A 24781-nucleotide genomic window follows, 5' to 3' on the forward strand; every position below is an offset into this window, starting at 1 on the left:
TCTCCAGTCCTTCAGTGTGGAGCTTGTTGTGGTTGACGGTATATTTATTATACATCTCAGCGCTTCATGGTCTCTGTGTCGAAGCTTCGACTAGACATACACTAACATAGGAACGATACAACATCCTACACACGAGACATTAATATACATCGTCTCTGATAAACCACGGCCGAGAGTGAGCTTTCTGGGAACCACCCCGTTCCGCCCGCCGGCTGGACGGCATCGCTTTCTCGGCCTTTTGGCTCAGATCAAGTGTTCTCTCCTCTGCGCCTCGTCCTCTCCGTCGTGCACCTGGGCCTCGTGCCTCTACACATGGGTGCACCTGGGCCTTCTGCCTCTTCACATGGGTGCACCTGGGCCTTGTGCCTCTTCACATGGGTGCACCTGGGTGACCTCGTTAACCGGGTTTAAGCTCGTGTGATCTTCCGTCTGGTAGTCCTCCAGGCAGTGGTGCACCTGGGCGTCCTAGTTAACCGGGCTTAATCTCGTGTGTCCTCTTGTGCCTTGTATTGTTAGTCTGCCATACCCCATACCGGGCGCGTGTTCCTGTCTCGCAACGTGGGCTTAAGCCCAGTGCGGCTTTGATATTCTTCTTCTGAGCGCAGGAATGGGACGAGACGCAGAGGAGACCACACTTGATCTTCTTAGCCAAAAGGCAGAGAAAACAAAAAACATTGTCGCAAAATAATTGACCTTCACTGACGTTTAAAACACCTCGGCGCCGCGAGGCGGTATTTTAAACTCCGTGTCGGTCAATTATTTATTTTGTGACAATGACCTCGTAGCTTATACATTACAGTACACTGTCCCTTACTTATTTAACTGTAAACACATAGTGACACATTGGCAGGCACGTGCACACATAGAGGCCAAGGGGTGCTTGAGCACCTGCCTTTTTGAGCCTCATCAAAAAAGTGCCCCTTTTGAAAAAAACCTTTTTTTTTCTTTTTTACCGTTACGCATATAGACTGCCCTTCCAACTGAAAAATGTCAGGATAGAATAAAAATATTAGGTAAAGAGAGAGAGATGCCCCATATTCCATTGCAGTTTGCACGGCCTCCTCAGCGTGCCTCTCCGCGGACCTATATATTTTATGCATAGCGTGGGTGGTGATGATGATGATGATAGAAACCGCTGAATCTCAAATACAAATCGGGATTGGAATACAAAATTCATTATATTAAACAATACAGAATATACAGCACTTCTTGGGGTCTGTAGGGTAAGCACTTATTCCCTCCCCCCTGAACATTTATGGAGATGTATGGGCCTTTTAAGTCAGTGATAAAAGTGTCTTTCAAGGATAAGTGAGCTCCTGCACTGATTATTATAGTTCAATATTCAATATTTGATCACCAAAACCCCCCCAAAAGCATAAAAAGGGGGCCCCCGCGCGAAAAGGGCCGTTAAAAATCGTGCTCGCGCGCTACGCGCGCTCGGTTAATATATACACGCAAGTGTAGTGCCCTTTTCAGCCTTTGAGCACCTGCCCCTCTAAAGTCCTGTGCACGTCCCTGCACATTGGTGACTGAAGATGTTGACGCCAATGAGACCTTACTGTAGCAGTCAGCTCAGGGGAAGTCCACCGTGCCATCTTGAACCTAGAAAAGAATAAGGCGAGTTCAAGTTTCAAGTTTCTTTATTAGTTGTCATACAAAAAATACAGAATGCTTTTATATAAAATGCTTCTTTCTGTTTTGCTAGAGATTGTGCTAGATAAAAATAGATAAGTATAAAATAATTATAAAATAGAAGTCAAGTACGTCGTAGACAAAATAAGTGTTCAATATACATATATACAATATTCAATGCAGAGTAGAAAAGTAACTTAGTTACAATACAATACACAGTACAATGCAGAAATGGGATGAGGTACAATTTACAGTAAGGTGTGATGAGGTATGAGTTGTAGTGCAAATTATTTACCAATAAATATAAAGTGTGTTAGGTCACGTGTCTAAAGTGGGTAAAGTCTGCAGTGAGTTGTTTGTTTAAAGTGCGTGTGTGCGTGTGGATGTGTGTGCTGTGAGTGCATTTGATGGTTTGTTACATAGTGTTATTGTTCATAGTGTTATTGTTCATTTAGCATCCTGATGGCCTGGGGATAGAAGCTTCTTCTGAGTCTGAGGCATGTGGTGCGGATCATATTACCGCTGAACATTTAAAACATGCCAGTCTATGCCAGGGTCATGCCAGGGTCATCCCCCTTCTTGCTCTTTGTCTTTCAGGTTTTTTTTTTAAACATGGTATTTTTACCAGACTCCATGATAGCTGTACTACTTGTGCCGGTCATCAAAGACAAAGCTGGGAAGATTAACAGCAAAGATAATTACAGACCGATTGCCCTGACCAACATACTGTGAGGTTTTTGTCCTTTGCTCACTTACTCGCTCTGTTCCTTTAAGCCTACTCGCTCTGTTTCCAATTGTTTTCTGTTAATCATTGCATTCCCCTATTCACACGCTTCTTCCCAGAGACGTCGTTGATTGGTTCTCCCCCGTCCACACGCTTATCAATCACATCCCTCAGCTGTCACTGCTTGTCAATTAAGCATTCCCTTATTATTTATACCCCGTTTCCCCATTCAAGTTTTGTTGGATCGTTTTGATATTTCAGTTACATTCGCCGTTCCTGCTTGCCTGCTGTTGTTTCCCTGTGCTTTGCCTCCAGGATATTCAAGAAGCATTCCTCGCTCCGTTCTGTTCCAACGCTCTTTACGCACAGCGCCTGGGTGAGTTTTTATGACTGTCTTTGATCCAATTCCGTTTTTCGTGTGTTTATATAACACTGAAGATTACCTGCTTTTTATCAGACAGTCACTCACCCAGCGTTTAGCATTTTTTGGATTGTTTCATTGGGATAAGATTTTGGCCTAACATCGCCCACTGTGTGTTTACACACCGAAGATATTATCACATTGGATTTGTATTTTGGGACTTCGCTCACAGTGTTTATTTTGCACCGAAGATATCTATCACTTGGGATTGTGTTTGGAACGTTACTCACAGTGTGTATTTACACCGAAGATTAGTCACTTGGATAACTCTGTTTTCGGGTACAAGTCACCTCTCCTGTCACCTGCTCTGTTCCACCTGCACTCAGAGCTAACTCGCTCCCTCTCTCCCTCTCGGTCCCGCAACCACCTCGGAGATTCTGCCGAGAGAAGTCTGCAGAGCGGCTCTGACGTCAGTGTCTGCTTCCCCTGACTACCATCCCGGGAGAAGCTGCAGAGCAGCAACATTCATCCTTGCTTATTCCAGTCTTTGTTTGAACTCTATCAGTTCTGTGCTGTTTATTTAGACTTAATAAACAAGCCCTTGTTTTTGGCAACTCTGAATCCTACTCTCTTGTGTCGTAGCGTTTGGGGTCGGTGTCAAACCATAACACATACTCTCTAAAGTCTAAAGTGCTTGAGAGAGTGTTGTTGGACAGAATTGCATTGTACATGCTTACCACTGATAATCAGTTTGGTTTTAAAACGTAAACACACAGAACAGACATGTGTATAATTTGCCTTAATTAAAAGAAATAATAACCAAATATAGATTGTTACTGTACCTATGTACTAATGCATATTTGGTAACATCAAGTTATTATCTAGATATCCTTTTAACTGTAATCATGGGTTTTATAGGTTTTCATTGGATTATCATTTCCTGAACTATGTAAAAAAAAAAAAAAAAAAACATCTTCTATCTATGAATCACAGTAAAATAGACACTGCCTAAAGCGACTCCTCCCCTGGACAGCTATAACCAGGAAGCGGTCACAGAGGCACTTCACTTAGCAAAAGCGAAAGGCCTCTCCTCCGTTCTGATTCTCCTAGATCTATCTGCAGCCTTCGACACAGTCAACCACCAGATACTCCTCGCGGCCCTCGTCCAACTCCTCGTCCAATCAACAGTCATCTCCCGCCTCGACTACTGCAACGCACTGCTCGCTGGCCTCCCGGCCACTGCCACTAAGCCTCTTCAACTCATTCAGAACGCAGCGGCCCGCCTGATCTCAAACCTACCGAAGTCGGCCCATGTCACCCCACTTCTTAGGGACCTGCACTGGCTCCCCATTGCTGCACGAATCCGCTTCAAGGCCCTCGACCTAGCATACCGTGCGGCAAAGGGAACCGCTCCCGCCTACCTCCGGTCAATGGTCTCTAACTACACACCCTCAAGACCCCTACGCTCTGCATCTTCTGGCCGCCTCAGACCTACTCCTATCCAAGCTCCGGGAGGGTCATCAAAGAGAAGTCGCCTATTCTCAGTCCTTGCCCCACAATGGTGGAATGAACTACCCACCCCAGTTAGGACAGCAGAAACACGTCCAATCTTTCGCCGTCGACTAAAGACGCACTTCTTCAACCATTATCTGAATAAAAAAAAAAAAAAAAAAAAAATAACTAACTAACCTTACTCTCATGCACTTGTCCTAATAAACTAACCTACACTGTAGCACTCAACACTTTGATGAACATTGTTGCTCAGCTGATAGAGTTGTGCCCTTCCTGATGGCTTGTCGTACAGAACATGTAAGTCGCTTTGGATAAAAGCGTCAGCTAAATGACTAAATGTAAATGTAATGTAATGAAGCACCTCCCACCAAACACACGATCAGAGTTCACTCTATAACCAGGAAGCACCTCCCACCCAGAGCCACTCCCACCCACACGATCACTCTTCCTGAGAGAACAAAACTTAGAGTGTCGTTGTCTTTGTAGAATAAAATGGCGCAGCAAGGAGTTGATATGTACCGGGACCAGTTCTGCTGTTCTATCTGTCTGGATCTACTGAAGGATCCGGTAACTATTCCCTGTGGACACAGCTACTGTATGGGCTGTATTACAGACTGCTGGGATCACGATGATCAGAAGGGGATCTACACATGTCCCCAGTGCAGGGAGACCTTTACTCCGAGGCCTGTTGTGAAGAAAAGCAACATGCTGGCTGAAGTGATAGAACATCTAATGAAGACAGGACTCCAAGCTGCTCCTCCTTATGCAGATGTGACTGAGGTTGTGTCTGAGCTGAGAGACAAACTAGAGGACGTTCTGAAAGAGCAGTGGCCCAGAATCTCAACAACAGCGAATGCAGTTAATGTTTTACTGCCACCAGAGCCCAAGACCACAGCTGACTTCTTACAATATTCCTCTCAGATCACACTGGACCCAAACACAACAAACACACGTCTGTCTTTGTCTGAGGGGAACAGAAAAGCAACACGGATGCAGCAAGAGCAGTCATATCCTAAACACCCAGAAAGATTTGAAAGGTGTCAGGTTCTGGGTAGAGAAGGTCTGATTAAAAATAAATAAATAAATAAAATAATCCAATTTTTTTTTTCTAATGCAGTCAGGCCACTAAACTTAGAAGCAGGCCAGGCCAGTGTTTCTAGTTGCACCAGCGCAATAGAATAGTTAGATAACCTAGGTGGGGAACAACCAGGAGATCACTGCAACTCACACAAGTTAAAGAACTATCTCTCTCTCTCTCTTGCTCTCACACACACAAAGGGAGCCGCATGTGATTGGTGGAGGCGGGACCCTTACAAAAAACTGTTGTTGCTAATCATTGACACATGCTAGCCTGTAATAATCCCCCCCAGAAAAATCTACTTTGCATTTGATATATTGCAAATATATGCCATCACACACACTGGCATTTAAAGGGTTAGAATTATAAAATTAATATGTGGTGTTATGATCAGGGCTGAAGTTGAATAAAAGATTGTATTATTTTCAATCTGACATTACAAAAAAACAGAAAATCCATCAAAATCAGTGTTGTTGCTAATCATACATATTATGCTAGCCTGTTTTTTTAACAATAATTAAAAAAAGGGTACAAATAAAAAAATTCCTGCACCAGAATGCAGGAAATGAAGTCTTTGTAACAAGACATTTCCTGGTGGGGGACCCCCAGACCCCCTGCTTAAAAAGTGGCCTGACTGGGGCTATATTTTGCACTATATTTCCTGGCCTGAATGATTTCCCCAGTCCGGCCCTGGTTAAAAGCCTCCAATGCTTATTAGTGTGTGTGTGTGTGTGTTTGAACGTGTGCATGTTTCAACCATACATTTCCATTTATTAAAAAAAACCTTACCTCCTATAATAGTGGGGGTCGCGGCACCGTTATTTGGGGGTCGCGGCCTGAAAAGTTTGGGAACCCCTGATCTAGATCATCTCCAATCAGCGGCAAATACTTTCTAAAATGTTACCATTGTTGCTATTACAATTGTTTAAGAAGCCAAGAGCTGAGGGAACAAATGACCTCAGCTCAGATATCCGTTTGATGTGGCGCTCCTAGGGAAAGTACCTGCTCCCTGATGCGTCTATATTTTCTACAACGGAGTTTGGCGATTTGCGAATCTGATTAACCACTGACGTTTCTGGTCATGTGACATGTGCGCCCAATAGCGTGACGAGCTGTGTCTTTGCCCATTTCCGCGTCGAACAGCCTGCAAAGCACCTGGCGTTCTATCGCCATGCTCTAAGACAAACTCTAACCTTAACCAACTTCGAAAGAGCGCCTAAGCCTAACCAGTGTAGAAACTTGCGGTCCCACGATTGGGCGTACATGTCACATGACCAGAAATGACACTGGCCAATCAGATTCGCAAATCGCCGAACTCCGTTGTAGAAAAATAACAGGCCTCCCTGATGGCAAGAGTCGACACTCTGCAGGTGAATAGGGGACAATATCCTGTCATCCTATCGCAATGAAATTTCACAATATGGGCATAAATGCAAACATCTTTTGTATTATGACCTTTATATATTGCTATTTATTTATTTATTTATTTTTGTTCTTGACTATCAATGTGGGGTATATTCATATGCATTTTTTGAAGAGTTTGATAAGACGAACCTTTTATTATTCCCCCGTAGGGGAGTTCAGGCATCAAGGCACAGGCACAGGCACAGGTTAGATCCAAACAAGCTAGGATCATTAGAATGAAAATACAATGAAACCAAGTAAACACACGGCTGCTTGCCCTTGAAGTCTACTCTGGATCTCTGAATCGGGCCATTGTGACACTTGGCAACTCTCACTGATTTACAATATAAACCGGTGGCAGATTATCATGGACACATGATGGCGCTATTCACCGTACAATCATTCGACTCTAGATCGCCTTCATTTGCAGGCACCTCTCCAATGTTGTCCAGTACACCTGGTGCTGTGCTGGTAAAGACACAATGACATGACGCTCCTTTAATATGTACAAAGTAATTCAAATGATGTGACCTTATAAGACAAATTCCCCTCCTCAGTTTTCAATAGACTTAAGTTTGCTGAAATGGTAAATGCCACTGTCAAGTGCTCATATTGGTATTCAATATCATGAGTTCAGTATTCATAAGTACTCGTGAAAGCATTGACACCTTTCCCTGTTAAAAGGATATTTTAACTTTACCTGTAAATGTACCTCCATATCATCTACTAGTAAACTAGCAGTCTCTATGTAAAGTCCTCTACTAGTAAACTAGCAGTCTCTATGTAAAGTCCTCTACTATTAAACTAGCAGTCTCTATGTAAAGTCCTCTACTAGTAAACTAGCAGTCTCTATGTAAAGTCCTCTACTAGTAAACTAGCAGTCTATATGTAACGTCCTCTACTAGTAAACTAGCTGTCTCTATGTAAAGTCTTCTACTAGTAAACTAGCAGTCTCTATGTAAAGCCCTCTACTAGTAAACTAGCTGTCTCTATGTAAAGTCTTCTACTAGTAAACTAGCAGTCTCTATGTAAAGTCCTCTACTAGTAAACTAGCAGTCTCTATGTAACGTCCTCTACTAGTAAACTAGCAGTCTCTATGTAAAGTCATCTACTAGTAAACTAGCAGTCTCTATCTAAAGTCCTCTACTAGTAAACTAGCAGTCTCTATGTAAAGTCATCTACTAGTAAACTAGCAGTCTATATGTAAAGTCCTCTACTAGTAAACTAGCAGTCTCTATGTAAAGTCCTCTACTAGTAAACTAGCAGTCTCTATGTAAAGTCATCTACTAGTAAACTAGCAGTCTCTATGTAAAGTCATCTACTAGTAAACTAGCAGTCTCTCTGTAAAGTCCTCTACTAGTAAACTAGCAGTCTCTATGTAAAGTCATCTACTAGTAAACTAGCAGTCTCTCTGTAAAGTCCTCTACTAGTAAACTAGCAGTCTCTATGTAAAGTCCTCTACTAGTAAAGTAGCAGTCTCTATGTAAAGTCCTCTACTAGTAAACTAGCAGTCTCTATGTAAAGTCCTCTACTAGTAAACTAGCAGTCTCTATGTAAAGTCCTCTACTAGTAAACTAGCAGTCTCTATGTAAAGTCCTCTACTAGTAAACTAGCAGTATCTATGTAAAGTAATCTACTAGTAAACTAGCTGTCTCTATGTAACGTCCTCTACTAGTAAACTAGCTGTCTCTATGTAAAGTCCTCTACTAGTAAACTAGCAGTCTCTATGTAAAGTCCTCTACTAGTAAACTAGCAGTCTCTATGTAAAGTCCTCTACTAGTAAACTAGCAGTCTCTATGTAAAGTCCTCTACTAGTAAACTAGCAGTCTCTATGTAAAGTCCTCTACTAGTAAACTAGCAGTCTCTATGTAAAGTCCTCTACTAGTAAACTAGCAGTCTCTATGTAAAGTCCTCTACTAGTAAACTAGCAGTCTCTATGTAAAGTCCTCTTCTAGTAAACTAGCAGTCTCTATGTAAAGTCCTCTACTAGTAAACTAACAGTCTCTATGTAAAGTCCTCTACTAGTAAACTAGCAGTCTATGTAAAGTCCTCTACTAGTAAACTAGCAGTCTCTATGTAAAGTCATCTACTAGTAAACTAGCAGTCTCTATGTAAAGTCCTCTACTAGTAAACTAGCAGTCTCTATGTAAAATACTCTACTAGTAAACTAGCAGGCTCTATGTAAAGTCCTCTACTAGTAAACTAGCAGTCTCTATGTAAAGCCCTCTACTAGTAAACTAGCAGTCTCTATGTAAAGTCCTCTACTAGTAAACTAGCAGTCTCTATGTAAAGTCCTCTACTAGTAAACTAGCAGTCTCTATGTAAAGTCCTCTACTAGTAAACTAGCAGTCTCTATGTAAAGTCATCTACTAGTAAACTAGCAGTCTCTATGTAAAGTCCTCTACTAGTAAACTAGCAGGCTCTATGTAACGTCCTCTACTAGTAAACTAGCAGTCTCTATGTAAAGTCATCTACTAGTAAACTAGCAGTCTCTATGTAAAGTCATCTACTAGTAAACTAGCAGTCTCTATGTAAAGTCCTCTACTAGTAAACTAGCAGTCTCTATGTAAAGTCCTCTACTAGTAAACTAGCAGTCTCTATGTAAAGTCCTCTACTAGTAAACTAGCAGTCTCTATGTAAAGTCCTCTACTAGTAAACTAGCAGTCTCTATGTAAAGTCATCTACTAGTAAACTAGCAGGCTCTATGTAAAGTCCTCTACTAGTAAACTAGCAGGCTCTATGTAAAGTCCTCTTCTAGTAAACTAGCAGTCTCTATGTAAAGTCATCTACTAGTAAACTAGCAGGCTCTATGTAAAGTCCTCTACTAGTAAACTAGCAGTCTCTATGTAAAGTCCTCTTCTAGTAAACTAGCAGTCTCTATGTAAAGTCCTCTACTAGTAAACTAGCAGTCTCTATGTAAAGTCCTCTTCTAGTAAACTAGCAGTCTCTATGTAACGTCCTCTACTAGTAAACTAGCAGTCTCTATGTAAAGTCCTCTACTAGTAAACTAGCAGTCTCTATGTAAAGTCCTCTACTAGTAAACTAGCAGTCTCTATGTAAAGTCCTCTACTAGTAAACTAACAGTCTCTATGTAAAGTCATCTACTAGTAAACTAGCAGTCTCTATGTAAAGTCCTCTACTAGTAAACTAGCAGTCTCTATGTAAAGTCCTCTACTAGTAAACTAGCAGTCTCTATGTAAAGTCCTCTACTAGTAAACTAGCAGTCTCTATGTAAAGTCCTCTACTAGTAAACTAGCAGTCTCTATGTAAAGTCCTCTACTAGTAAACTAGCAGGCTCTATGTAAAGTCCTCTACTAGTAAACTAGCAGTCTCTATGTAAAGTCCTCTACTAGTAAACTAGCAGTCTCTATGTAAAGTCCTCTACTAGTAAACTAGCAGTCTCTATGTAAAGTCCTCTACTAGTAAACTAACAGTCTCTATGTAAAGTCATCTACTAGTAAACTAGCAGTCTCTATGTAAAGTCCTCTACTAGTAAACTAGCAGGCTCTATGTAAAGTCCTCTACTAGTAAACTAGCAGTCTCTATGTAAAGTCCTCTACTAGTAAACTAGCAGGCTCTATGTAAAGTCATCTACTATTAAACTAGCAGTCTCTATGTAAAGTCCTCTACTAGTAAACTAGCAGTCTCTATGTAAAGTCCTCTACTAGTAAACTAGCAGTCTCTATGTAAAATACTCTACTAGTAAACTAGCAGTCTCTATGTAAAGTCCTCTACTAGTAAACTAGCAGCCTCTATGTAAAATACTCTACTAGTAAACTAGCAGGCTCTATGTAAAGTCCTCTACTAGTAAACTAGCAGTCTCTATGTAAAGTCCTCTACTAGTAAACTAGCAGTCTCTATGTAAAGTCCTCTACTAGTAAACTAGCAGTCTCTATGTAAAGTCCTCTACTAGTAAACTAGCAGTCTCTATGTAAAGTCCTCTACTAGTAAACTAGCAGTCTCTATGTAAAGTCCTCTACTAGTAAACTAGCAGTCTCTATGTAAAATACTCTACTAGTAAACTAGCAGGCTCTATGTAAAGTCCTCTACTAGTAAACTAGCAGTCTCTATGTAAAGCCCTCTACTAGTAAACTAGCAGTCTCTATGTAAAGTCCTCTACTAGTAAACTAGCAGTCTCTATGTAAAGTCCTCTACTAGTAAACTAGCAGTCTCTATGTAAAGTCCTCTACTAGTAAACTAGCAGTCTCTATGTAAAGTCCTCTACTAGTAAACTAGCAGTCTCTATGTAAAGTCCTCTACTAGTAAACTAGCAGGCTCTATGTAAAGTCCTCTACTAGTAAACTAGCAGTCTCTATGTAAAGTCCTCTACTAGTAAACTAGCAGTCTCTATGTAAAGTCCTCTACTAGTAAACTAGCAGTATCTATGTAAAGTCCTCTACTAGTAAACTAGCAGTCTCTATGTAAAGTCTTCTACTAGTAAACTAGCAGTCTCTATGTAAAGTCCTCTACTAGTAAACTAGAAGTCTCTATGTAAAGTCCTCTACTAGTAAACTAGCAGTCTCTATGTAAAGCCCTCTACTAGTAAACTAGCAGTATCTATGTAAAGTCTTCTACTAGTAAACTAGCAGTCTCTATGTAAAGTCCTCTACTAGTAAACTAGCAGTCTCTATGTAAAGTCCTCTACTAGTAAACTAGCAGTCTCTATGTAAAGTCCTCTTCTAGTAAACTAGCAGTCTCTATGTAAAGTCCTCTACTAGTAAACTAGCAGTATCTATGTAAAGTCCTCTACTAGTAAACTAGCAGTCTCTATGTAAAGTCCTCTACTAGTAAACTAGCAGTCTCTATGTAAAGTCCTCTACTAGTAAACTAGCAGTATCTATGTAAAGTCCTCTACTAGTAAACTAGCAGTCTCTATGTAACGTCCTCTACTAGTAAACTAGCAGTCTCTATGTAACGTCCTCTACTAGTAAACTAGAAGTCTCTATGTAAAGTCCTCTACTAGTAAACTAGCAGTCTCTATGTAAAGCCCTCTACTAGTAAACTAGCAGTATCTATGTAAAGTCCTCTACTAGTAAACTAGCAGTCTCTATGTAAAGTCCTCTACTAGTAAACTAGCAGTCTCTATGTAAAGTCCTCTTCTAGTAAACTAGCAGTCTCTATGTAAAGTCCTCTACTAGTAAACTAGCAGTATCTATGTAAAGTCCTCTACTAGTAAACTAGCAGTCTCTATGTAAAGTCCTCTACTAGTAAACTAGCAGTCTCTATGTAAAGTCCTCTACTAGTAAACTAGCAGTATCTATGTAAAGTCCTCTACTAGTAAACTAGCAGTCTCTATGTAAAGTCCTCTTCTAGTAAACTAGCAGTCTCTATGTAAAGTCCTCTACTGGGTCAATATCACCATAGAGTGCCTTTCAACCCTCACAATACTCAGAAATGTTTATCTTAATTTCCCATTCCCTTTATGTCTTATCATAAATAGTAGATACTCAAGTTGTAGAAATATATATATAAGCTGAGCTCCCACACATATTTTCAGATAATTATGGGCATATATTCGCAGAATAAACCATGAGATATGTCCACCCTGTCATGGACATAATACATTACTGTTAAATATGTTTTCATTGCAATATTAAGATGAAAATTACTTTTTCAGAAAGGTATGATGTCCCTTTCCTGAACAGGGTTATTTGTTTGCTTTAAATTATAAATAAATAAAAGATTTTATGTAAACCATCTGTTTTTAAAAGACACACATACAATTCGCACATATATATTTTATAATTAGGAGAAAACTGTGATATTTGGATGCAGTTTTTTATTTGCATATTATTGCCCCCCACTTAGCTATTGAACACACTAGATTATTTAAACATATCTCACAGTATGATTGAATTATTATAAAAAAAAATATCAAGATGACAGGGTGGACCAGTGCATGACAGGGTGGACCAGCACATGACGGGGTGGACACATAAAGCAGAACACACAAAGCATCACAAAATATGAAAATGAAACATTTATTCAACTTTGAAAATGGGTACATTCTCAATCTATTTGAAATAAATAATTTACCATAGAACATACCACACACCATAGAACATACCATAGAACATATCACATACCATAGAACATACCACACACCATAGAACATACCACATACCATAGAACATAGCACATACCATAGAACATACCACACACCATAGAACATACCATAGAACATATCACATACCATAGAACATACCACACACCATAGAACATACCATAGAACATAGCACATACCATAGAACATACCACACACCATAGAACATACCATAGAACATATCACATACCATAGAACATACCACATACCAGTGGCGGACTGGGACACAAATTCAGCCCGGGACATTCAGACACACCAGCCCACACACCGGCCCACGCACCGGCCCCGAAACCGGGCCCACACAACGGGCGTTATGAAACACTTGTCCAGTATTAAACAACCCAAGGCTGTGGCTAAGGAGTCAACATCAGGGAGACCAAATCTACACACCGCCCCTAGATGTGCACTCATGCACAGTGCACACACACACACACACAGACACACACATACATATACCGTTACTTCCCGTCATTGGCATATGTTTTTTTTTTTACTAACATCTTAGTGCCTCATTAGCCTAGGGATTAAGGATACATGAAGTATTAACTACACCATAATAATATTGAGGTTTTGATCCATAGAAAGTAGGGATGTCCGATATTATCGGCCAACCGATATTATCGGCCGATATCGGCATTAAAATGTGATATCGAAAAATATCGGTATTGGTTTTTAAAAAATAATATTTTATTTACATTTCTATAACCTTTATTTACCCAGGCAAGCAAGTAAGAACCAATTCTGATTTTATTTATTGTCAAAAGTATGCATAATGTTGTGTTAATTCCACAACAAGAGATATGTAATGTTAATTACCTGAAATTATTCCATTTCTTGGGGCGGGAAACCCTGCATATATTGGTATCGGTTGATATCGGTATCGGAAATTAAGAGTTGGACAATATCGGTATATCGGTATCTGTAACTGAGGGGTACAATTCCCTGACTGTATTACTAGATATGATACTTACTACCACTACCTTTGTACTTAATATTCGGCCACCCAGTACTCGGCATAAATATATTATGATGAACACTGTCACGTAGATGAAACGGATCCAACACAAATGTACGAATTAGAAATAGGTCTTTATTTCTACACAGCGATGGTGTGTAGAGCAAGCACTTAATCAAATCAATCACATTTATGAATGGGAATTAGTATGCACTTTTATGGCAAGAGTATTCGTCGGTATATCAATAGAGAATGTCCAATCTCTGAAGGCGCAGGTGGTACATATACGACCTGGAATAGTTAAGGAATAACAGCAATGATACTTTAATGATTATATACTGGATACACTAGGGGGGGTTAATCCGGTCGCTTGTAAGCCGACAGGAGTAGGAAGGGGGGGGGGGTAGAATCCGGCTGCCTCATCCGGCCAAGGGTATCCCAGGTGAACCCACTGTAGTGCCGTTCAATGCGCCGGCGATCCTTGGACCACAGATGAAAGCAGATGGACTCTTTGTGGGCCGGCGTCCTCCGGTCCACGGAGGAGAGACGTGAAGCGACCTCGTCTTGCAGAGCGTCTCCTCACCTTGCGTCCTCTCCAGGGGGGGGGGGTTCTAACACACGGCAGTGTCGGGGGTCTTTATCCATGGAATAATCAACGTATACAAAGCATAATCCGTGCCTGGGAAGGCGGGCTGTCGTCGGTAGAATAATCCGGTATACAGGTCCACTCGCTCGTCGGCTCTGGGGCTCCTCGGGTGCAGCTTCACATGGGGTCGATCATCCTGGTTAAGCAGCCAGTTCTCTGCCCGAAACGATGGGGTACTGACTACGGTAGTATTCTCACCGCACGAAGCACTATATATTAACAGACTATTATTAGCTTAATAGACTACGTCCAACTCGACGATATAGTGCCAAATATGACTATTCAAATATTAATATACACGATGTCTCAATACCGATGGTAAGCCGAACTTGGCCTTACTCCCACACGTGGCGTCGCGGGGAGGCTTTACGTCTGTGACTCTATTGGAGGGTAAGAAACTGGACTGAAAAGGAAGTCCTACTTTAGTAGTGCAGTATATATACGCACTATGAACAAATAGTCCCATTAGTGGTGCGGTAGCCAGATTCCTACGCGGAACTAGGACTTGTTCGTACATGTTGAGCGGTACGTTTGAACTGGGTCTGGGGGGTATGGCAGCCTGGCACCAAGGTCTCGACCAATAGTAGAATGGAGACTATTATGGGATGTTCAGTAGGCTAGAATGGATATTCAATGCATATTGTACAAGGAATATACAAGGGATATCAGGGAATATTAGAGAATATACAAATACAATTAAATATATATATATAAATAAATATATATATTCGGTTTAATCTGGCCCTTCACAACAGCCACCCCCTGATTGGTCCCAGACCTAATCAGTTAAACAGAGACAGATTAATCGCGTTGTCTATTTACACATAAGGGTTTGCTGTAGGGGTCAGTCAACTTCACAAAGTCATAGGGTTATAGGGTCATGGTCATCATCGATTGTGTCTGGGAGTCGGGGCAGCTCTATGAGCCTCGCCACGGGACGGGTGTAAGTGCGACCCTGGACGAGCACTTCAGCTGCTCGGACCTTGCCGTCGGCACCGGTGATCACTTTGCTTACGCGGCCGGCCGGCCACATAGCTCTGGGCAGTGATTGATCAATAATCATGACGACTGTTCCTTCTGTCAAATTGTCTCTCTCCTTTACCCACTTCTGGCGGGTCTGTAGAGACGGTAGGTAGTGCAGTAGGAAACTGCTCCAAAACTTGTCGGCTAATACTTGGCTGTACCTCCACATTCGTCGGCCGTTCGCTTCTTCAGGCCGGTACATTGTCTGGGGTAATGCAGGATCTAGCCGCCCCATCAGGAGTGTGTTGGGGTCTGCGGAGATAACAGTGCTCAATCCACAGAACACAGGCTTCTTATTCTCAGCCTCCTCCTGACTGGCTTCCCTCGGGATAGGCGTGGGCCACTCTCCTTCCGGGAGCTTTAGGAATGCTGGGCCGTCACTGTAGACATTGCGACGGGTGAGGTCATCCAGGGGCATCCCCCGGGTGATGACGTCAGCTGGGTTCTGTTTTGTATCAACGTAGCGCCACTCTGTTTCTCCGGTTAACTCTGACTCCCACGAAGACTTTGTACTTGCATGAGTCCGATTTGATCCAGGCGAGTACTGTCGTGGAATCTGACCACAGGATTGTTCTAGACACCGGTATGGTGAGCTCACGTTGGATGAGTGTGGCTAGGTGCGCTCCGGCTAGGGCTGCGCAGAGCTTTAGACGTGGGATAGATTGTTGCTTGCGTGGGGCTATTCTCGAGCGGGCGAGGACAGATGCTGTGTAGATCTCTCCCCCCTTTTCTTGGGCCCGCAAGTAGGCTACTGATCCGTATGCGACCTCTGAGGCGTCACTGAAGACGTGTAAGTCCATTTTACATGTCTCTGGCCTCACCGTGGGTGGGAAGTAGCTTCGGCGCATATTAACGCCTGGGAGTGAGTGGAGCTCCATCTCCCACTCTCTCCAGGTGGATGCAAGGTGTGCGGGAATGGGGTCGTCCCAGCCCTGGTCCTTGTCCCACAATGCTCGTACAATCATTTTTGCCCTGGTGGTGTACGGTAGAATACATCCTAGCGGGTCATATTGTCGGGCGAGTGTTGTGTACACACTCCGTCTGGTGGTCGGCGCCGCCGCCGGCCTTCCCTGCGCCGTAGTCAGGGGCTTGTGTCTGTAGTGAAGCGAATCTGTTTTGAATCGCCACACCAATCCCAGGGTCATCTCCTGGGCTTCTCCCGGGATTGTAGCCATCCAGGTCTCGCTGCTGGCTGCCTTGTCCTCGGAGGAGAGGCTGCGCAGTACTTGCGGATCGCTGCTGGCCCACTGCCTGAGATCAAAGCCGCCTTTGATCAATGAGGCGCAGAGTTTAATCAGGAGAGCCTCGGCTTCTTCCTGGGTTGAAAGGCTTTGTAGACAGTTGTCTACGTAGAAGCTGTTCTTTACGCTGTGTCGGACCTCTTCGTCCGCTGCTGGGTCCTCTGCTACATGTTTCTGTAGTGCAAATGTAGCACAGCAGGGGCTGCACGTCGTTCCGAAGGAGAGGACTTCCCATTGGTAGATGGCTGGGTGCTCATCTCCTGGCTTCTCTCTCCATAGGAACCGTAACAGGGGCTTGTCCTCCTCTACTAATCTCACCTGCAGGAACATTCCTTTAATGTCCCCGCTGATGGCCACCTTTTCCTGGCGGAAGCGGAGTAGAACGCCGAGTAGGGAGGGGCCGAGTGTGGGACCGGGCAGTAACTCTTTATTCAGATTTTGGGATCCGATCTGGTAGCTGCAGTTAAATACTATGCTGTCTTTACCGTTGTGATGGACCTTGTGGTGAGGCACGTACCACGATTCAGTGGTCTGGTCAGCCTCTTTGATGTCCATCTTTGTGACGTGTCCCGCTGTGATGAGCTTCTCAATCTCAGCGCGGTATACACTCTCTTGGGCGGGGTTCTTGGCTAAGCGCCGCTCCGTGTTCAGCAGGTACCGTTCTGTGGCGTCTGTCTTGGCGTGGAAAGTAGGCATTCCTTCTCGCCGCAGGAGTGGCGTGGCGTATCTCAACACGCCGTTGACCGGGACTCTCTTGGTCCCTGTCTCGAGGAGGTGAATGGCGTAAATGTCATCTTTAGAGCGAATGTCTTTCTTTCCGTTCTTAAAGGGCATTTGTTCCAAGGTCCATAGCCGCTCTACGTGTTGCAGGAGTGCGGTTTCTCCCTCTGTGACTCGGGAGTGGAGACATCTAGTGGCTGTACTTCGGTTGAGAGATTTGGCGATGGAGAGTCCATCCCAAACGGGTCTCGACTGCTGCAGGACAGCCTCGGGGTCCGGTATGAACCCGGTCTATCGGGACAATGAGGTCTGCATGGTCGGAGCCTATCAACAGGGTCGGCATAGCATTGTCTATGAGCGGGATCGGTAACTTGCGCAGATGTGCATATTTCTCCATCAGCTTGGCGACGGGGTATGTGTACCGCGACAGTCCTATTTCTTGGCTGGTGAAAGCGTCTGTAATCTGGTACCGTCGCTCAGGCTGGCCGCTTGCTGCGATAGAGAATGAGACATTCTCGCCCTTTATCGTCTTCAAATCTCGTCTTATTGTCCGAATTGTCATTTGGGTTTCGCTTCCCCGCAGCCCTAGCTGGGCCGCAGCGGAAGCGAGCAGAAGGGTCTTCTCTGACCCGTCATCGAGGACGGCGTAAGTGTCCAGGACTTTATTCTGGTAGCTTAGTGTCACACGCACTACTTTTAGGAGTACTCGGGCTCCACTGCTGCTGGCGGGATCGATGTACATGACGCTCGCTTTGCTGCTGGATGGTGCGGGTGAAGGGCGCCGTCTGTTACTGTCGTGAAGTATGTCCAGATGGGCTCCATCGCACTTGGTGCACCTTTTCTTTAAGCGGCATTCGGCTGCCATGTGTGAGCGCGCACAGCGAAAGCAGCGCTTGTTGGACTTTATCCATTGACTTGCTTCCTCCGCGTTCAGCTTGGGGAAGGAGTCACATTGCGCTAGCCAGTGTTCTTTCTCACAGTAGGGGCACACTATCTTCCACTTCTCCGTTCTGGAGGGGGTACTGTGGCTCCTGCTGCTCGGTACTGACTCCGATTGGTGCATCACAGTCACCGATCTTCTTCCATCATTTAGTCGTCTGGTTCCTTCTCTGGAGCCAGGGGTGCTCCGTCCGAATGTATCTAGCCGTAGGCTGCTGACTTCTCTCGCCAGGAAGTCCGCTAGATCGAGGAGGTTCGGTTCGGGGCCATTCGGGTCTCGGTGGTCTCTCTGCCGCCTAAAACGCTCCTGTCGAGCGGGCGGCAGCTTCTCCAAGATCCTTTCCACATTTGAGTTGGCGTAAAGTTCATGCCTCCCCTTCTCTCTCTGCGCTCCCAACATCCCTACCAGGGACTGCACTCTGATGGACAGGTCGTCCAGTGCTCGATTGTCTATTGCTGGGGGTAAGCGGTCGATGTGTCGGATCTCCTGGATCACGTAATCCCATATGCGCCCATACCTCTGGTCCAATGCTACCAGCGCTGCTGTGTATGGGGTGGTGGAAGTCGCGTAGGCGAGCGCTATATTATGTGCGTGGGGTACCTTTAAGTGCTTCAGTAGGATGGCGTATTTGTGGCGTTCATCCAATACATCCACCAACATGGTCTCCAGACACATGCGGAGTTCTGTATACTGGGCCCGGTTCTCTTGGGTGAAGTCGGGTACCATAGGCGTGCCAATGTATGACGCTGACTGTGGATACATCGGCGAGCGTTGGGGGAGAGGCCTCCTAGGCGAGTCTCCTCCCGCTCCTTGGTATGGGCTGGTACCGGCAGTGTACCATGGCCCGCTTGTCCAGGTGCTGTTCCTCGGTGCGGGTCGTGCGGGTCGTGCGTCGTGCTCACCCGGGTATAGAGTCGGGGGTCTGTAGCGCAGCTCCGCGGGAGTATAGCCTGGGCTGTACCGGACCTCCTGGTCCGGTAGAGTACTGTGCTGTCGTCGGGCGTGGTTCTCCTCCTCTTCCTCTTCGTCTTCAGTTAGGTCATCCAGTGCTTGTAGTCTCTGGTTTAGCCTCTCCACAGGATATGCTGCTCCTTCCCGGTTGCTAGGTCTCGCTTGACCGGTGGGGGGAGGTGGTCTGTGGGGGGTATAGACCTCGTCTGTTGGTCAAGTTCAGGGTTGTTTACTCGGCTAGGGGATGCCGCCCTGGAGGTGTGTCTAGACGAGTTCCTGGAGCCTCTGGCGGAGGGAGAGGGTGTTGTCCGTCTGATCAGCTGTTCTATTAGTTGCGCTTGCTGTCTGTCGCGCTCTGCGTCCCGTAGAGCACCAGCAGCTGCTCGCTGGCTGTCTGCTCGGTCTCGGGCCACATTCTCTTCCCTCTGAATGCGTCTTATTTCTAGACGTATATGCTCTTCTTCGCTCCGCTGCTGGATCTGCAGTCGGTCGCGTTCAGCAGCGGCGTTCAGGCTGATGAGGAAGGCCTGCTGTAGGGTCCTCTCTGCCTCGCTGGGGGAAGGCGGTTGTATAGGGGAGCCTTCCCTCGGGGTACTCCTTGCGGGGCCTTGGAGCTCTATCTCCACGGTGCTCTCCCCGTCTTCTTCCGTGCCGAGTTCTGTCTCGGTAGCGTTGTATTCCTCCCGGGACTCATCGGGGACTACTTCTTCAGTACTGGCGGGGTGTGAAGTCATGTCTGGTTCCCACTGGTCCCCACCGTGAACTTGGTCAGTTACATTAGAACCCGTAGGGGCCTCTATGGTCGGGGTAGTCTGGGCGTTGGGGTTAGACATACTTTTACTTTCTAGTTTTACCGCGTTTACTGTTAGTAGAAGACTAGGTTGTTGACTGACAGCGTAAGCCTCTAAGTACTGAGGGAGCCGTCGTTCGCGCTGCGGGCGTTGGTTAGGAGGATCGTTTCGTGGAGTGTTCATCATAGGCCATTTCAATATTAATAACACTATATTAATATTACACTAATTACCCTCCGGCTCGAAGGACCAATTGTAACTGAGGGGTACAATTCCCTGACTGTATTACTAGATATGATACTTACTACCACTACCTTTGTACTTAATATTCGGCCACCCAGTACTCGGCATAAATATATTATGATGAACACTGTCACGTAGATGAAACGGATCCAACACAAATGTACGAATTAGAAATAGGTCTTTATTTCTACACAGCGATGGTGTGTAGAGCAAGCACTTAATCAAATCAATCACATTTATGAATGGTAATTAGTATGCACTTTTATGGCAAGAGTATTCGTCGGTATATCAATAGAGAATGTCCAATCTCTGAAGGCGCAGGTGGTACATATACGACCTGGAATAGTTAAGGAATAACAGCAATGATACTTTAATGATTATATACTGGATACACTAGGGGGGGTTAATCCGGTCGCTTGTAAGCCGACAGGAGTAGGAAGGGGGGGGGGGTAGAATCCGGCTGCCTCATCCGGCCAAGGGTATCCCAGGTGAACCCACTGTAGTGCCGTTCAATGCGCCGGCGATCCTTGGACCACAGATGAAAGCAGATGGACTCTTTGTGGGCCGGCGTCCTCCGGTCCACGGAGGAGAGACGTGAAGCGACCTCGTCTTGCAGAGCGTCTCCTCACCTTGCGTCCTCTCCAGGGGGGGGGGTTCTAACACACGGCAGTGTCGGGGGTCTTTATCCATGGAATAATCAACGTATACAAAGCATAATCCGTGCCTGGGAAGGCGGGCTGTCGTCGGTAGAATAATCCGGTATACAGGTCCACTCGCTCGTCGGCTCTGGGGCTCCTCGGGTGCAGCTTCACATGGGGTCGATCATCCTGGTTAAGCAGCCAGTTCTCTGCCCGAAACGATGGGGTACTGACTACGGTAGTATTCTCACCGCACGAAGCACTATATATTAACAGACTATTATTAGCTTAATAGACTACGTCCAACTCGACGATATAGTGCCAAATATGACTATTCAAATATTAATATACACGATGTCTCAATACCGATGGTAAGCCGAACTTGGCCTTACTCCCACACGTGGCGTCGCGGGGAGGCTTTACGTCTGTGACTCTATTGGAGGGTAAGAAACTGGACTGAAAAGGAAGTCCTACTTTAGTAGCGCAGTATATATACGCACTATGAACAAATAGTCCCATTAGTGGTGCGGTAGCCAGATTCCTACGCGGAACTAGGACTTGTTCGTACATGTTGAGCGGTACGTTTGAACTGGGTCTGGGGGGTATGGCAGCCTGGCACCAAGGTCTCGACCAATAGTAGAATGGAGACTATTATGGGATGTTCAGTAGGCTATAATGGATATTCAATGCATATTGTACAAGGAATATACAAGGGATATCAGGGAATATTAGAGAATATACAAATACAATTAAATATATATATATAAATAAATATATATATTCGGTTTAATCTGGCCCTTCACAACAGTATCGGTAAAAAAGCCAATATCGAGCATCCCTAATAGAAAGGTCTGTGCTACACGATTTCAGTTAGATTGGATTTATTGTCCTTTAATTTGGCACTCATGACATTAGTTGCTTGCCGTTTAATCAACATTGAAAGACCCCCCACTTCCTCCCAGACACCCATTCCAAGAGCCTGTTTTCTCTCTCTCTCTCTCTCTCTCTCTCTCTCTCTCTCTCTCTCTCTCTCTCTCTCTCTCTCTCTCTCTCTCTCTCTCTCTCTCTCTCTCTCTCTCTCTCTCTCTCTCTCTCTCTCTCTCTCTGTGTATGTGTCTCTCTGTGTGTGTGTCTCTCTCTCTCTGTTTCTCCCTCTCTCTGTGTGTCTCTCTCTGTGTCTCTCTCTCTGTGTCTCTCTCTGTGTCTCTCTCTCTCTGTGTGTCTCTCTGTGTCTCTCTCTCTGTGTCTCTCTCTGTGTCTTTCTCTCTGTGTCTCTCTCTCTCTGTCTCTCTCTCTGTGTCTCTCTCTCTCTGTCTCTCTCTCTGTGTGTCTGTCTCTCTGTCTCTCTCTCTGTCTGTCTGTCTGTCTGTCTGTCTGTCTGGACTGGGCTCTCTCTCTCCCCTCAGGGTCAGCTGTGCTGGACTGGGCGCTCTCTCTCCCCTCAGGGTCAGCTGTGCTGGACTGGGCGCTCTCTCTCCCCTCAGGGTCAGCTGTGCTGGACTGGGCGCTCTCTCTTTCCTCAGAGTCAACTGCATAAGAAGAACATCAGCAATCAATAATAATGGCTTGAATTCATACAGCGTTTTTCAGCCTTTTGAAAACACCCAAAGTAGTAGTAGTAGTAGTAGTAGTAGTAGTAGTAGTAGTAGTAGTTTATTCAGTCATCATCTCACACAATACAATATACCCCATCATTTAACAATATTTGATTTTACAGTGACTGAAAAGGTACAGACTGAAGCATAATGCTTATATATGCCTGTCCTATATTATTAACAAAAATAAAAAAAATTGGCGGCTACGTGGCGTAGTGGGCAAGGCGCTCGCCACAAATACTGGAGACGCTGGGCTCGCCTGTTCGAGCCCAGCGCTCCACATTGCTTTCAGTTTAGCTGGTCGTTCATACTAATACACATTGGCCGTATTAGGGGGTGGGAAACTGATGGGTGGGGATCGGGCGTTGTGGACAGCGACTCCTACAGGTCGGTTGGTGCGCCTGCGCAGTAGAATCAGGAAGTGTCGGGGGCAGCGTGAGCCTCCCACGCGTTACTCCTCGCCACTGAGAGATCGAGCTGCGCAGGTGAAAAGATGCGACTGCTGTTACCTCAAGTACCGGAGGGGACTTGTGCTATGTATGACTTAGTCCACATTGCAGCCGGCTTGTGGGAGGCAAGAAACAGCGTTCGTGACAGGGGAGGGTTGAATTGGATGATACGAAATTGGGATGGGAGAAAATGTAGAAAATGGGAGAAAAAGTGGATAAAAAAAAACAAATTAAAAAAATTAAGACTCCAAAACAGTATTCTAAAAGAAAATAGCAAAAGAAAACAGTATTATTCACCCTTGTAGTTTTCAAAAATAGCTTTACAAACCATTTTCTTAAAAACCAAAAGCGAATTACTCATTCTTAACTGTATATCAGCATTGTTCCACAAAGCGCTTCACAGAAACCATCAAGCATTCACACTCACACAGTCATACACTACTGGTGGTTGTGAGCAGCATCAGCAAACACAGCTGCCCTGTGGCAGACTGACGGAATCATGTCTGCTAATCAGCGCCAACCACCATCAACAACCTTCATAAATACATTCAACATTAATGGAATAGGCTAACTACCAACTTAGCTGTAGCAGTTAGCTGTTATATGCAATCACATTTGTTTAACTACGAGTAGCACATTTAGTATAGTATTGCAGTTTATCATAACAGAATATAGCAAAGCATTACAGTATAGTAATATAGTAGTATATATATATATATATATATATATATATATATATATATATATATATATATATATATATATATATATATATATATATATTCTTTCATTTATTTGCATTTATTTTAAATTTGTTGGACCTTATGGTGTTCTTGTTCTGTTCTTGACTTATTGTTATGTTTCTTCTTGACTTGTTTAAAGAAGACATGTACGGCCCATGGGGACATTAACGTGTGTTGTCGGGCCTTACAAATAAATTTGATTTGATTTGATTTATATATATTATAGAATAATAATATATTAAAATAACAGTATATAAAATAATATTGTATATTACTGTATACCAATATAATATAGTCTAGTTACTTTAGTATAATATAGTATAATTTAGTTATAGTATAATAAAATAAAAATAATACAATTATATAGAATAATACATGATATAATAGAACAGTGTACTATAAATATATAGATACATGTGTGTGTGTCTGTGTGTATAAATGAATGAACCTCAGTAAATATGTAATTTAACTGATATACACAACATTTATTTATTTATGTTAATTTAATTGTGTTTGTGTTTTAATTTCTGCAAAATAAGTATGTACATTTTGTTTGGTTTGGTAAACATTGCGCTATGAACAGTCTATCAGTGTACTGTATGTGTGTAGGGGCAGGTACAATATTGAGCCTTCTTGTTCCTGTTCCTTTCGGCCATGGAGTTTAGTGGATCATATTAAGTCAATATGTACTGAAGACACTGTTGGACTGTAACAATTCCATGTACAAATAAATAAAAATTAAATGAAAATGAAAAATAGCTTGATCATTGATTGATGGAGTAATATGGGGTTCTTAACCTGATAAATCAAAAGGATTTATCTTAAAATAACGTATATTTTTACATCTATGCAAATGCATATTGTGGTGGAATTTTAGCAAAAAATTACCCAGTTGGAACTGTGAACGAATGCTTACTTGAATCAAGGATAGAAGCTGATAAGCTAAATGTATTATCTGTGTACAGAGTCTCACTTCAGTTTACAAGGTGTAGCTGAAAAGAGTTTAAATGCAGAGACAGGATACCGCATACC

At 43.9% G+C, this 24781-nt stretch overlaps 1 protein-coding gene across 1 annotated transcript in view; it reads left to right on the forward strand.

The window, feature by feature from the left end:
• Positions 1-4721: 4721 nt before the first annotated feature.
• Positions 4722-24781, forward strand: part of LOC311235006 (uncharacterized protein) — a gene marked incomplete at its 5' end in the record, with an annotated part of 67250 nt that continues 47190 nt past the window's right edge. The window contains one exon of the mRNA XM_084322316.1: positions 4722-5000. Coding sequence (XP_084178442.1) covers positions 4722-5000 — 279 coding nt within the window. The remainder of the gene's footprint in view (positions 5001-24781) is intronic.

This window comes from Notolepis coatsorum (assembly GCF_963971535.1).
Source record: "Notolepis coatsorum genome assembly, chromosome: 10".
NCBI lineage: Eukaryota > Metazoa > Chordata > Actinopteri > Aulopiformes > Paralepididae > Notolepis > Notolepis coatsorum.